Source organism: Poecilia formosa, unplaced genomic scaffold (genome assembly GCF_000485575.1).
Source record: "Poecilia formosa unplaced genomic scaffold, Poecilia_formosa-5.1.2 Scaffold31, whole genome shotgun sequence".
Lineage (NCBI taxonomy): Eukaryota > Metazoa > Chordata > Actinopteri > Cyprinodontiformes > Poeciliidae > Poecilia > Poecilia formosa.
Genome location: NW_006799970.1, coordinates 2879978 through 2895463, shown reverse-complemented (window position 1 = coordinate 2895463; position 15486 = coordinate 2879978). Strand labels below are relative to the sequence as shown.

The window sequence follows — 15486 nt, the reverse complement described above, 5'->3', positions numbered from 1 at the left end:
TTTTTTTTTTTTTTTTAGGTTTTGTCTTTGCGAGAACCTACATGCCTCGATTGCATGTCACTATGTTGCTGTTGCACCTGAATTCCTCCAGTGTGGAGGAATAAAGGAGATTTCTATTCTATGTTATTAAAAATATTCCACATTTCCTTAATCATTTATCAGTGTTCACCTCTCAGTTCCCTCCAAACTACAGAATAAAGTTCTCCTCTGCGCTCCTGCAGGTCAGCTGATTGAGCGCGTCCTCCTCTCCTCCATGCTGAACCCGGGTGAACAGTGGCAGACGTACCGCCACCACGGACGGATCCTTAGCCTGGAGTATCGGCTCCGCTTCCGCTGCGACTCCAACTACTACGGGCCTTACTGCAACAAGTTCTGCCGGGCCAGAGACGACTTCTTCGGCCACTTCAGCTGTGACCCGAGTGGCTCCAAGGTCTGCATGGAGGGCTGGACCGGACCGGAGTGCAAAGAGGGTAATAGTTCGGGCTTTAGTTCACATTATGTGAACAGTCTCTTTCCTCTTTTCTTGTTTGTAAGTGTAAATGTTTTAGGCAAAGGTTTTCCATGAGAAATTAAATGTTTTGCTGTTTTATGTTGACCTAAGAAGCCCTGTAACTTAAAATGAAACTCTGCAAAAGTTAACTTATTACCTTTTGGAAGTATATGTGATATGCAAGTATATACATACTGAATTATCCTAAATATTTTGAGATAATATTGTGATCACAATAAAAGTAACGATATTATCACTTATTTTTGGTAGGTGTGGCATGACAGAGCAATCACAACTTCATAATCACAAATATTGCTCTTGAAAAACATTCCCACTTTTAATACGCTTCATTACGACACCAGTCACAAAAAGAAGCGTGATCTGTGTCACACAGTAACTGCATCTAATACAATTTTCAAATTAAATATTTATTGTTACTCTAATTGAACAGAGTGGAGAAAATGGTAAAACCAACAATCTTGATGCAGCGTTATCAAAAAAAGAAATTTATCACGATAAAAGACAAACAGTACGATAAATGCACAGCCCTAAGCTGATGTTGAATAATTATATGATAACTATATGAGTGACTGGTCCTGCTGATGTCACCGGGGGGAGGGGTGTCACCTCGCTCTGATTCGTCAGAGGGACGTCATTCGCCGTGACTTGTCAGCCGGACGACCCGTGTCTGTGACCTCTTGGAGGTTTTTTTTGCAACGGTAAGAGTGAATGGAGGAAACCAAAGTGGAAACTATGGAAGGACACGCAGTTAGTTGGAGGACATCCTGCAGCTCTGCCCACCTCGCCCCGTCTCACTCGCCCTGACTTCCTCCTCAGCACGCCGCTGATTGGACCGCACAGAAGCAGGAAGTTGGACAGATTAGCCTCCGTCCCCCGTTACCTCCAGGTTAACCTGTAGTGCCCGTGAGGGGAGTTTTCAAACAATTCAGTGTGATAACATTTATTGGCCTCTTTATTGTCTTTGAATAGATCTCACCCTTCACTAAACAACCAGTGAAGATGTAAAAAAACCAAAATCTTCACGTATTTTATTTTTCTTGTTTTGTGTTGCTAGCTTACGTCACTGAAGCGACAGGTTATCGTTTCTCTTTGTGTTCTTTGTGTTTGTTTTGCAGCCGTGTGCAGGCAGGGATGCCATCAGACTCATGGTTCTTGTACCGTCCCTGGAGAATGCAAGTAAGTTTCTGAAACAACTACCAACATTGGTGTTGTGGTAGCAACTCTCCTCCATCACTGCCATGAAAATACTAATAAATTCCCCTCATTTATGTCATATAATTGCCTAACAACCAGACTTCCTTATAATGTTGTGTTTTTGATCAGTAGTACTCCAGACTTTCTGAAGGTTTTTTTTTTACTTTCCCTGCTTTTTTTACTCATGTTTTGCACACTGCTGCACTTTTCATAAGCATAAAAGGATAAAAAGCTCTTGAATGTATCAAGCAGTATTGTTTATGAAAAACAACTTAATTAAAAAGCACAAAACATCAACATTTATGCAGTTTGTCACCAGCAGTTGTTAATAAAAACCCTAATTTGTGAAACACAGGAACAAGTTTGGCTCTGCACAGAGATGGCAAAACATGTTTGTGTCAAACTATGCTGGACTTTGAGTTTATTTTGTTCCATCTTGTGTTTCGTTTATCTCTGTGTTCCCAAGCTCTGCTGTTCGTTTTCCCTGACCGATTCTGACATCACATAGTTTTTAACAAACTCTCCACAGCATGCTCAAAAACATAAACTGCACTGAAAATTTAGTAATAAAAAAAATTATTTGAAGCTTAATAAAACAGTGTAAAACATTCACAAGTCCCAGATAATTGTTGATTAAAACCATTTTTAAAATGCTGAAATAAAATATGTTCATTTGGAAGCACAACGTAAAAATGTTTGGGTTGGCAGAGATTAAATATAAATGTTTGTGTTTAGAAGAATAAAACAGACACAATGTTCGTTTCTCCGCAGCAATCTTGTACAGATGAAGTTGAAATTCATGTATTCAGTTTTCATTCACTAATAATATTCCAAGACATGATATTCTGAGATGCAGTCTGTCTCTGCTCTGATTGTAGGTGTCACTACGGCTGGACGGGAGCTCTGTGTGATCAGTGTGTGACGTTTCCCGGCTGTGTGTACGGGAGCTGCACCGAGCCCTGGCAGTGTGTGTGTGGCGTCAACTGGGGAGGTCTGCTGTGTGACAAAGGTGTGAAATGCAAAATATTTCAACGGTTTGTGCTGAGATGAACCAAGCGCCGAGTGTCAAGAGGCCCTGAGGATCGAGATTTTGACCTTTGAAAGGATTTGAATAATCCTGCTCATATTTTATTGTTTCAGTCAAAACACAGTAGAGTCAGTGCATCTAATTGCTTTTGCATGAACACTTTTTCCTACCGTTGATCCAGCATATTGGCGATGACTAACAGATATTGATAATGGCATCGGGGATTAACAAAATATTTTCTGTTTTTTTTTGTTCAAACAACAGAAAATTGTGAAGCCCGTACGACTTTTTGATGGATTACAGTTCACAGCCCGGACGACTTGGTGCAGACATTTTCAACTTTACACACAGAGTACAGCGTACATCGCGGAAGCAATTAAATCAATCATTAGTTGCTTCCGGAAGCAACTAATGATTGCGGAAGTGAACTAGTGATTGCTTCCGCAGTCATTAGGAGAGGGAAGTCTGCGCCTCCCTTCTTAGGCCGGTTCCTCCATGACCCGACCTCAGATTATCAGAGGATAAAGGATTAGATTTTCTAAAAAATAAGGTCAAACTCATAAACCAGTTCAGACTTATTTATACTTTATTCACAGAACTTGGTAGCTACAGTACAGGTACACGACTTTAAGCACCTGCATAATGTTTTATGACTTCCAGAAATGTTTAATCTGCTGTAGATTCGTTTTTAAGCCTGACGCTACTTTTGTTCTCTTTAGCTACTCCTCTGCTTGCAAGAAAAATCTAAAATAAGACACTTAAAGATCAGTGTAAACATTGTGCACTTTTGCAAATCTGTTGTTGGCATTCATTACAAACATGGCTCTCCAGGCCTGAAATCAACAGGCATCATCAGAGCACATGAAGAGCTTCACAGAGCTTTGCATGTTGACCAAGGAAAACCCTGCCTGCCTGCAAGACGGAGAAAATGGTGTGTGCTGTTAGCTTGTCAGGCGTGGTTCTTTACACATGACTTACGGATTCCCAGACAAGAAAAAAAGAAGAAGAAAAAAAAGCACCTGAAGGCTTAAAGTTTTCCAGCAGACTGTAGAAAAGTTAGATCCTCTGTCCCAGAGCAAGAGCTGGAGTCCAGCTTGTGCCCAGGGGACGGAGTATTGTGGAGAGGAAAGGTGATAGCCTTGGGTAGGGCGATTATGGCGCGGCACTCTTTGCTAGGTGTGGCCCTGTGCAGTTTCTGCTCATTCAGACGGGCACTTTAAAGGATGACAGAGAGACAAAGGAACTGTGGGAAACGAAGAAGATGATCAGGGAAGATTTTCCTTTCTTTTTCCTCCAGAGCGGACACAACAGGCCCTGCAGCTATCTGCTGCACAGTCAACAGTGACCTAGAATCACCGTAGACTTTCTGCATCCATGTTAAAGAAACATGGTTGACAAACTATCTCCATTTTCATTGCCTCTACATTTCAATAGAAGTGTTTTTTTTTTTGTGATTTTTGCTGAAACATTAAACACTATTTTAAAAAAATTTCTTCATGTTTCCAGATCTTAACTACTGTGGGACACACCAGCCCTGTAAAAACGGTGGGACCTGCACCAACACAGAGCCAAACGAGTATCAGTGCGAGTGCCAGGAGGGTTTCAGAGGACGCAACTGTGACATCGGTGAGAGCCGCGGTGCGATGGATGGATGGATGGATGTCAGAATGTTTTGAACTGACAGAGGACACATAAGAAGTAAAAACGATGTCAAAATAACACATTACCTGAGAAACTTTATGCTCACAAACAAAACTGCCTTGGTTCTCTGGCTGCTGACTCTGTCAGTCGTACCCGTCCATGTGAGGAACAGGGTCATTTCCTCATCTCTAATCTTTGGATGGTTCCCTCCATAGAAGCCATGATTCTGCTTGTTTCAACATCCTGAGGCAAAAATAGTTAAAACTGATTTTAGTAGAGAGAAACCTGCCCTCATTTAACCACTGGTAGTAAAGCTGAAACAATTAATCGAATAAATCGATTATTGAAATATTAGTCAACTATTTTACTAAAAAAAATAATCGCCAATTGGAGCCACAAATTAAAAAAATAAACATTTTGTATTTTGAATTAAAAATCTTTTTTGTGTGTAAATACGTTCTACTCAGCACTCCTCACGGATCAGTTTTAGTTTCACCTGGATAAAATTTTGTTAGTTTCTCTATTAAACACCTATTTGATATCCAATTGGTTAATTAAAAAATAGTCAACAAATGCATCCAGAATGTTAAATCAAGCAGAAAATGATTATTTATTTAGTAATTTTGTAGCTGCAGATGCATCCTTTGCTATCTTATTGCATTTTATGCAATACAATGTTTATTTTCTTATTAATACTGTATTAAATAAGCTTAAATGGTTAAATAAAAAATTTTGAAAATTTTTAATTTTTTTTTCATTCGATTAGTTGAATAATTGATTATTAAAATAATTAGCTGCAGCTCTTCACGGTAGTGGTCAGGGTGTGTTTTAAATGCTCTTTTTGTGTTAGAAATGTGTGTTTTAAATAACTGAACTGCTTTGAAAACCAATTAGAAGACAGATTGCTACTTATTTTGCCGTCTTTTAATATTTTTGGTGTTTTCTAGCTTTAAAAATGTGATGGAGTCATCAATTCAAATTTCTGCACAAAAAAGAAATCAAAGGTGATCCATTTTCAGCTTTGCTTCTTGTGTCTTCCCTCCCGTCAGTGGAGCACGCCTGCCTGTCTTCACCGTGTGCGAACGCCGCCACCTGTGTCGAAGACCCCAACGGCTTCAGCTGCGTCTGCCCCGAAGGCTGGACCGGAAACACCTGTGCAGACGGTGATTGTCGATTCCGCACACATGGGAAGCCTGAGCCGAGCGAGAGAAAGGGGAGGGAGCTTTAAGATTGTCTGAGATTGGCTGTAATTGGATTAAAGCCACTTAGTGACTCCAATCAATCCAGGGGAGGAAGTTAAATCAGCCTAAACAGGAGCAGCCTCAACAATAATCAGTGATCTGGCTGTGAGTGTGTGAGTGTGTGAGTGTGTGTATCACCTGCGCCTCTGCTGAGTTGGAAAAACAGAAGCAGCACTCTGAGCTTTATAAGGTCTTATTGGCATCAAATTGAGGGTTTAAAGTCTAATCCTTTGGTATCAAAGGTGGCTCCTAGGTGTGATTTCTTCCCTTCCAGAAATATCTGGACTTTGTCCGTCTCCAGCCGTCTGATGTGGTGGATTATGTTTCTCAAAAAGCAGCACCATATTGCCTCTCCCAAATTCTAAATTGTCGAGAAAAGCAAGGAAAAGACGGATCCTGAAATTGTTCCCACAAACTGGCACAAAAACCTGCTTGAGTTCAAAGTCAAACGCTGAATCACACCCCATAGTCACAGTGAAATATCAGGAGCACCGAGTGCACTTTTTTTTTCTATTTATCCTAGTGTCAGGTCACAACCAGACAAGTAATAAATGCACCTCGACGGGCTTTGTTCACAGGCGGGAGAGCTTGTGCTAAAACATCCGGTTGGCGTTTTTTATGTGCGTCCGTGAGAAAAACAGAAACGGGACCAAAGTGCCTGCCAAGAGAATATCATTTCATCAAAGTTTGTTTGCTCTGCGAGCAACCGGAGACCACTGCTAAGCATAACACCAATTCACAAATACACACATGTGTTTAGAAAAGGAATGACATGTTGTTGTTGGCATTCGTCTTCATCAGTCTGCAGCACTCCATGCCTGAAGTTTTTTTTTTTTTACTAGGAAAATATGTTATACCAGACAATCTGACTTTAAGGGTTATGAACACCAGCTGATCATAAAAGATGGAACTCATAGCAGCAGTAAAATACCACATGATGTTCAGTAGTCGGCTTCAAGACATCTGGAGAGTTTATTCTCTCGGCACACATTAGAAACAGAACAAACCGGGGTCACAGAGGTTTATTTCCAAGATCCCTTTCGCTCCAGACTCGACGTTAAAATTGAGCCAGAACGTGGATGTTCTTTGCAGAGTCTTGAAGAGGTTTTCTGGGATTCTTTAAGATCGATCCAACTTACAAGTGATGGAGGACTGGAGCTCCCTGACTCTTTCTGCCATTACCACGGACAACCTGGCAGCTGCAGTAGCAGCTTATACGTGACGTGCTTCCGTGCAAAACAAGCGCCGCTTGTTTATCACATAATTCAAAGGAGGCCTGGCCTAACGTCAACCTAACCTACTTTTTGGCTGGCATCGCTGCAAGTCGTTTATTGCCATACTTTTGGCACCACGGCTGCTGAGTGCATGGCGTTCTGCCCTCCCTGTCCCCGCAACAGAAAGGACCTCACAAAGCGGCTGGAGCAAACAATCCCACCTCCCCGTGCCTCCCAAAAGAACGACAACAAAACGTGTTATGGGTACGCCCATGTGACGTCGATGGGATTTTTTTCACCCTCCAAAAAATATCCGACCTGTGCCGCTTCCATATGTGGAGATAATTTGGATGCATATTAGAGAGTTTTCAAAGTGTCTGGAGTCTGAACGGTCATGTTGCATTTTATCTGGCTTTTATGTCTTTGATATGAGGACATGCAGCATAATTCTGCTCCAGACATAACCAGACGGTAAATCGGGACAGAAACAGTCGCTGAAAATTCCTATTATAAACTTATGAAGGAGTCTGTCAGTGCAGCGCATCACGTCACAGTCAGACCACTCTTGGCCCTGACAGCATCCAAACAGATTTCTCCACAGAAATAAAAGACCACTAAAGATCATTTCTATGAGTTGTGCTGTCTTTTTTTTTTTTTAAGCTTCCTTCGTCTTATGATCTCGTGACGATTCTGACGGCTCCCGTTGCTGAGTAAACTTTAAAATCCATCCATAAACGGCTCCATCCATTAACACTTCCGTAAACCGTGCGCTGCGGTGTGACGTCACCGTTCCTGTGTGCTTGCGGGTTGCTTTGAGGACGTGAACTGTTCACACCAATGACTCACTGGATGTGAGTGAAAATTTCTTTTCACACTCGCTGAATTTTGCCCAAAGGCGTGGCTCCAGATGAAAATTAACGCCCAGGATGCCAGGCTTCTGTAAGAATCCTGCTGATCAGGCGATGAAAATGCAGTTTGCTCTTCCACGCCGTACCTGGAACTGGTCGTGGAGGCGCAGAAACCTCTCGCACTCAAAGGGAATGTAGGCAGATTCTGCAACAGCCAGACCAAAAATCATATCATGCATATCAAAACAGACTTTCCCCATTGGCGGTGATGAGGGATGTTCACATTTTCCACCACATAGAATATTCAACATGTTAAATGTACTTTTACCAGACTGGATTGTTGTTGCCACCCTTCTTAAACAACAGGTGTAAATATTTTAATGATAAAACAGAGAAGGTAATGCTTTATAAGTTTACCAAATTAATGTTTTATCCTTGGCATTTTTCACAAAATAAAAGCCAAACGGCACTCCACGCCTTCTGCACACAGCCATGGCAGAAAAAGCTGACAGCTAAATTTGTGGTGCTGATTATCTCCGGAGTTTCGGGTTTTTTGCCGAATGCAAATCGAATGTGCCAGTGTTGAGCGTACACTGCGCCCTGCTCAATTTCTAAAAACAAAAAAACAAATGAGGCATCAGTTAGACGAAAATCTGTGTCTACAAGAATTTTTTTCAGAGGGAGATCTTCGCTTTTAATTGCAGCACAGCATTGCAGTGTTCTCACCTTGCAATTACCCTGTCGGAAAAACAAGGCTCATTCTCAGACGCACTATTCAGAAAACGGCTTTTAATGAAAGAATGTACTCAGAACATTAACAGCCTCTTTGGTTGAGGCTGAAGCGTGTTTGTGGATCAGCTTGGAGCTCGACCGTGTGATCCGACGTGTCTGTACAGCAGGTGAGAAGATCTCATGTTGTGTGTTGCAGCAGGTGAGATACGATCACACGGTTTATGGTCTGTTGGAGCTGTTTGTGTACATGAGCGCCGTTCCACATTCCCTGCTTTCACCTCCAACAGGATAAACGGTGCTGCAGGTTGGACTCCAGCGTGTGTGTGTGTGTATGTGTTTGTGTGTGTGTGTGTTTGTGTGTGCGCCACGTTGAGAGGCTTATTTTTACGAAACGAAAAAAGGGACCAACAGAAAAATAGTTTATTTTCGCTGGCGTTGTTTGCTGCTCGCATGATTAACTGTCAGGGAGGCCGACTATCTCTGTATGTGTTGTTGTTGTTGTGGGGGTGGGACGGGTGGGGTGGGCACTCCGGGGAATGCACAACGTGAGGATCGTCAAGCTTGCAGGGAATTAAAACCATGACCACAACACAGCTCCGTTTTCAGCTAGGATTTATGTTTATAACCGATATTAATTAAAGGATTCTTTGTTTGTTATGAAATCTCGGACTGGCTTTAGAAGAAGTGCCGCCACCTTGGTAGGATTATTGTTGCTTGGGGTTGGAGTAGGGGTCAGGACGATGGAAAATGGCTCCTCTGCAAAGTTAGGTAAATTGGGGAAAAAATTTTTATGAGAGACACAGAAGCCTTATGACTGTCAGATCTACACCACAGAGATATATATTCATGGGAAAAATGAGGATACCACTGCGACACAAAGAAGTTATGTTCGGTTAGCTTCTCTCTTTGTTTCCACTTTGTTTAGATTCCTTGCCAGATAAGTGGAAACAGGCCTCCTCCTTTGCATTATTTAAGCCCACTCGTTGCCCCCTTCCCTCGCCAGCAAAAGGTTTGAAGTGTCAGTCATGAGCACGCTGAAGAGGACTCTGTTTATCGCTGGTTGCACAGAATTCAGAGGAGCAGAGACTGAAAACAGCTACAACCACAGCATGATCGTGGCATCACATGATCTTAGCAACACGCACGATGCCTACTGAATATTCACACTCACATTCCCCTTACCCAGACCAGCAGCTCACGAACGAAATGTTGTTCTCTCTTTCTCCTCTCAGCGGTGCGGCAATGTGATCGCAACCCCTGCGGACGTGGAGCGACTTGTCAGGAGGCTCCTGGGAGTTTCCGGTGTCTCTGTCCGCCAGGATGGACCGGCAGGACATGCCAGCTGGGTCAGTGGGTTAGGCTGTATTGAAAGTGATGCACACTCGATGACCCCTATGAATAATGAGAAGCATGAAAAATATACGTCTGTGCATGTTTCTATTACCCTAATATTAGTTGCAAAATTTAAGAACCAGAAATACAGAAGATGCTGAGTCATTAGTTGCTATGGTGATTTCACTGTAGGCTTTTTTGCGCTAATTGTCTACTTCAGTTAGCGGTGTGCAATATTGACTTAGAATTTTATTACAATACATGTGGTACCATTGTGATAACAATAAAAATGATTATGAAAAATGCACTTATCACTGTTTTTTGGTAACTGTATGCCTGTGACTGCATGGCACACCATTAATGGCGCCACAAACATGAATCCCATTCTTGAAAAACATTCCCATTTGAAGAGTAGGCTTCAAAATTTAAAGAAGTGTGATTTATATCACTAAACTCCACACAGGAACAGCATTTAATCATATTTTTGAATTTACTGGTGTTTACTGATGAACAAGAGAAGAAAATGTTAAAAATAACATTTTTGACTGTCAGTTTTTCTTACTATTAATTGAAATATATGAAGACAATAATTAATCAAAACTCGTATATCGTGATACAAATTTTTCACGATGAATGATGCACTTTATGATAAATGCTCATAGCTTCAGTCCGTTTTACCATAACTTGTTATAATTAGTATAATTATTTTTTAATGCCTTCCTAGGTAGATGTAGAAGTAAATGGTCCATCTTCTGATTTAAAATTTCCTGCGTTAATTTGTGCCACAGTAAAACAGACCGTTACGGTGGGGTTTGGGTCGTTACACCGGGGGACCGCAGACCGACTCAACTCAGTCTGTGAAGCTAATATTTAAACAAATGCGGTTAGCTTATCATTCAGGAGGTTTACTCCTTCACTGTGGCGGATACAGGAGCTTTACTGACCTTTTTAAGTTGTTGTTAAACATCCGTTTCATAGCATTAGCTTGTAGCATCGCTCAGCATTATTTTCTTGGAGCAACGCTGCTACGTTCGGCTTGTCCGCTTAAGTTGGTCGAATAAGTTATTTGTTGGTTTACTCGCTATGCTAGCAGAGTTTAAAACTTCCGGCAGCAGCTTGTTTTGGTCAGGAGAGGCTGCAGGAAGGACAACCATTTGGGCGAGTGTGGATTTGATGCAAATGAACATCTTTAAATATATATTTTTTCTATCAATTACGTGAAAGCATTAATTATTTTGACAACAGTAATAACTTACCATGTATTAATCATTGGCATTTACTCCTTATTGACATCTTTCGAAAATAAATAAATAAATCTATAAGTCTTAGGTAAAATCAAACTAATCAACGATTATTTGATAACGCCATCAGTGCTGAAATGACCAAGTAAGCGCCAAAAGAAAATGTTATTTTATTTTGTTGCAATGACTAATCTCTTTGGTAATAATTGTCTTTTCGTTCACAAACAAACATTTACTTTACTGTTCAGAAATTTTGACATGTAGTTCTTGTGACATATTGGTTTGGTTGTAAAGTTTTCCCTACAAATGTAGCCACCATTACATGTAGTCTGGAGGGGAGCCGTGTCACACAGTTCATTCTGCAAACGCCTTTGGGAAATTTATGAACTGTATGTGTTGAGAAACACTTGACACCTGCATCAAATGAAATAAAATCAAGCTGTAAAATTCATTTATTTTTAATGCCCTGTTTAACCAGGGATGAAAACCTCTTGAGAGCCCCGGCAAAGACAGCTGTTATGTTTTATATATATATTGCATGTCTTAAATCAAAAACACAGTACAGTTGTGACCCGTTCAAAAAACAAATGGTCCCTTTTATGGATTGTCTTTAGTTTAGATTCCCCTCATGTCTTCATAAAATAACAGAACATCTGTGAGCAGCACAAATCAACCAAAAAAAATAAAAAAACATAAAGTGCAAAATCTGGAAGAAAACCAAACTCTATGAAGTAGTAGTGTGTGATTACCTCTAATTTGAGGGAAAATGTGAATTTAATGCTCAAATTAAAAAGCAGAGGAAGCCAGCAGCATCTTAATGCTCACATTAACCCTCGCCGACTGAGGATTAGTCCTCTCTCTAAATGCACCAGCATGTCCCTTTGGGTTCACTCGTCCTTTTCACAAATAGAGTGTATAGCTGCTTTACCGCAGTACGAGTTCTCACACAGGAAAAAGCTGAAGCACACACTTTCTGTATACATGCGGAGGCTTCGGGGCTGTGGAGTGAAAACTGAAACATATTTCAGGATGACAGCCACTCCTGCTCCTCGGTGTTACAGTGATATGTCACCCTGACACTTCATAATCCCTCATAGTTCCACATCACAGATCAGGAGCCCACAGCATAACGTCTGCAGGCAGACAGAGATGCAGAACGTCAGGAGAGCCTCGGTCGTAAGAAGTATTTACCCTTTATGCTTCAGCAGATGATTTCTGCCCTGCATCATTTTCTGATGACAGACTCCTTTAAACATTTAAACTGAGAGCTGAGTCTATATTTACTGTCTGACATAGACAGTACATTTGTCTTTAACTAACAAGCTAGAATTTTTATTTAACTTTCTCTGTGCTGTCAGGGACCCTCGGGGTTCCCGGCTTTTGCAGCTTTTAATGACACCGAGACTGGAAGAGGATCAAAAATGCCGTTAACTTGATTTTACGGTTGATTTCTAAGAAAAATGTTTGACTAAAGCACGCTGTCTCTTATTATTTCAAACTAGGAACATTTAAAAAATTAAGATAGAATTTACTGAGGGGTTTTGTGTTTTATTTCAGCAATTAGATTACAATGATTTAGTTTGTTAGTTTGATATATATATTTTTATTTCTATTCCCTTTAAAACAAACAGTGTTGTGAAATGGTTTTAATCCCATAATTTAATTTCTCTGGTTTTGCTTCCCAAGAGCCAGATAAAGTTATCAAACTTTCTCTAACCTCTCATAGTTTTTCTTTTTGTTGTTGTTGTTTTTTGGCTCTTTTTTTCTTTCCTGTCCATGTGTTTTGTCCTGACATCAAACTGCTCAGTGTGTATAGAGAAGGAAATAGAAATGATCATTTTGAATTTTGATTCATCACTAGAACAAGAAACTCTACTCAATCATGTTTGGAAACCCCCAAACCGTTAGTGTTGGTTAGCAAAACGATAGCTTGTGAAATTATGATTTAACACAGTTATTTTTGTGCTATTTATTAATAATAAACCTGCGCAAATTACTAAATAACTGGAATACAGACGTAGCATATTTAAATGCTAAGTTGTGGAGTTTGCATTTGAAACGTGACAAAGATGTTTAAGCATTTAAAGAAAAATAAAGTTTTTGCGAGGTTTCGTTGCTAAGCGGCGCAGATTATTTTGACGTGATTTTTCTCTTTCTCCTCTGCTGCGTTGCACCTTTAGATGCCAATGAATGTGAAACGAGTACGTGCGTCCACGCCCGCTCTTGTCGCAACCTGATCGGCAGCTACCTGTGCGACTGCCTCCCTGGATGGACTGGGCCGAACTGCGACATCCGTGAGTACAGAAGAGGAGAAAGGGAAAAAAAAGCAAACACAAAAGGAAAGGAAATTGGTTGAAAGAGAAAAGAGAAGCGATTGTCTTGTGGCAGGTAGTGAAACACGATGAGGCTTTAAAGAGCAGCTCAGCTGCAGCTCAGAGTTTCTGTGGACAGGAGATCGTTTTACTCCAGCAAAGTCGTTCTCACAGAATATCACTGACAAACATAAACAATAAAAGGTCCTTTTTGTCCTTTCATTTGATGGATGTAATTCCTGCCTGGCTTATGAAGCAGAAATACCAACAATGCCGTCATGTTGTTTCATTTTATTAAATTATTGTGTTTTCTGTGTCTAGGGAACAGCAGCTGTCAGGATTTGTGTTTGAATGGCGGCCATTGTGAGGTGAGAGTCCTGGCCTCTTTGTCATCAATCTTTACTTGTTTACAACATTAAAAGAAATACCTGAAATGCTACCTGCATTCAAAATATCCTTACCTTTATGTTATCCTCTCAGAGGCACATGTGTATTAATGCGTGTGTCAAATCTATGACATGTCCCTTCTTTCCCTCCAGCAACTTTCCTGCGAGATCCTTGTCTAATGAAACATGTATATCCTCCCATGTAGGACCTGGTGTCAGGATCCAGATGTGTGTGTCCCACTGGTTTCACTGGAAAATATTGCCAAAACGGTTTGGGCCCCTGTGACAGCAGCCCGTGTCTGAACGGAGGACAGTGCGTGGCGACGGAGGGAAAGACGGCCGCCTGCGACTGCCCTCTGGGATATTCGGGAAGCTCCTGTGAGGTCGGAAAACTAACCAACAATAAGAAAATAAATCATCACAGGCTGGTTGATGCCAAGCAAGTAAACAGAGAGGAGACTAATAAGGATTTGCTAAGGAAGACATGGGGAGAAGATGCCATAAAAGGCAAAAATTAAACATTTTCATTAAAAATCAATAGTTTTAGTAAAGATAAATGTATAATAGCTATGTAATAGAGATGTTAGGTGGTAGTAAAAGTTCTGGTTAGACCTTACTTTCACTTACCATGGGGAATCAATTCATAATCATTTTGGATTTGTCTAACCTTCTCTTTTATTTGGTAGAATGATAATAAAACATCTTTACAGATTTCTTACATTTATTTTGATCTTCTCAGATATACTCACATAAACCCATTATTGTTTATTTACATATAGATATTCTGTTGTCTCTCCATATAAACTGTGCAGGCCTTAAACTGCTGCTTCAATTGATCTCGTTTCAGATAGCGTTGGATCCCTGCAATCCTAACCCCTGCCAGCAGGGGGCGCAGTGTCACAGCTCGGAGGGAAGATTTATGTGCACTTGTCCGGACGGTTATTATGGCAACGAGTGTGTGAGCCTCAGAAGTCCTTGTGTCGGACAGGATTGTCAAGGTGAGACACATTTGTCGTCTTCGACCGCCAAGCAGACATCTAGACGTTGAGCTCGCTCTGACCTCTGCCCCCTTCCTCGAAGGCGCCATGTCCGACACGACCCACGGCGGCCTCAGCCTCTACATGATCCTGGTGGGAATCCTGGCTCTGGTGACCATCTGTGGCTGCGTGGTCTGCGCCGTCGTCTTCTCCCACCTGCATCGGAAGAGGAAAAAGCAGCAGTCCGTCCCGCAGGAGGAAGGCATCAACAACCAGAGGGAGTTTGTCAACCTGATCAGAAACGTGGACCGCCCGCCTGGACCCTCGCAGCCTGCCGCCACCGCCGCGCCTCACACTCACACTCACCCTCACCCTCCAGCCCCAGCCCCCGCCCCCGTGTCACGTTGCTGCGAGGAGATTGAACTCACCCTGCCGCCCTCCCCGGCTCCTTCGCACCCCTCCCCGGCTCTGAAGCCGGCCCACGCCCCCAAGCTGGACATTTCAAACCGAGAACGAGAGAAGCTGAATCGTTTCCACTGCACAGACAATCAGGAGCTGGAGGTTTAACGCTGTCCCAGACTTCTGTTTTGAGTTTGTAGCACTTTTGTTGTTGTCGTTGTTGGTGTTGACAGGACCTTTGTCCCGTTATTTGCAATGAGTCCAGCATGGCCATTATGCAGACTGCAGAGACCTTTGACCTTGATGGCTCTCAGCTGATTCTTGAGGAAGGAATGCTGCTAAAATGGAAGATCAGAAGTCTTTTATACAGTGGCATCTTTGGGCATCATTTGGTGGCAAAAAAAAAAAAAGCAGTTTTTTTTTTTTTTTGC

General features: G+C 41.7%; 1 protein-coding gene across 1 annotated transcript in view; it reads left to right on the top strand.

The window, feature by feature from the left end:
- Positions 1–15465, top strand: part of LOC103136351 (protein jagged-1) — a 54247-nt gene extending 38782 nt beyond the window's left edge. Inside the window, exons 4-14 of the mRNA XM_007549552.2 lie at positions 222–470; positions 1627–1687; positions 2584–2714; positions 4239–4358; positions 5423–5536; positions 9641–9754; positions 13162–13275; positions 13615–13661; positions 13886–14062; positions 14527–14677; positions 14760–15465. Of these exons, the coding sequence (XP_007549614.1) occupies positions 222–470; positions 1627–1687; positions 2584–2714; positions 4239–4358; positions 5423–5536; positions 9641–9754; positions 13162–13275; positions 13615–13661; positions 13886–14062; positions 14527–14677; positions 14760–15223 (1742 nt within the window). The 3' untranslated portion in view covers positions 15224–15465. The remainder of the gene's footprint in view (positions 1–221; positions 471–1626; positions 1688–2583; positions 2715–4238; positions 4359–5422; positions 5537–9640; positions 9755–13161; positions 13276–13614; positions 13662–13885; positions 14063–14526; positions 14678–14759) is intronic.
- Positions 15466–15486: the final 21 nt, after the last annotated feature.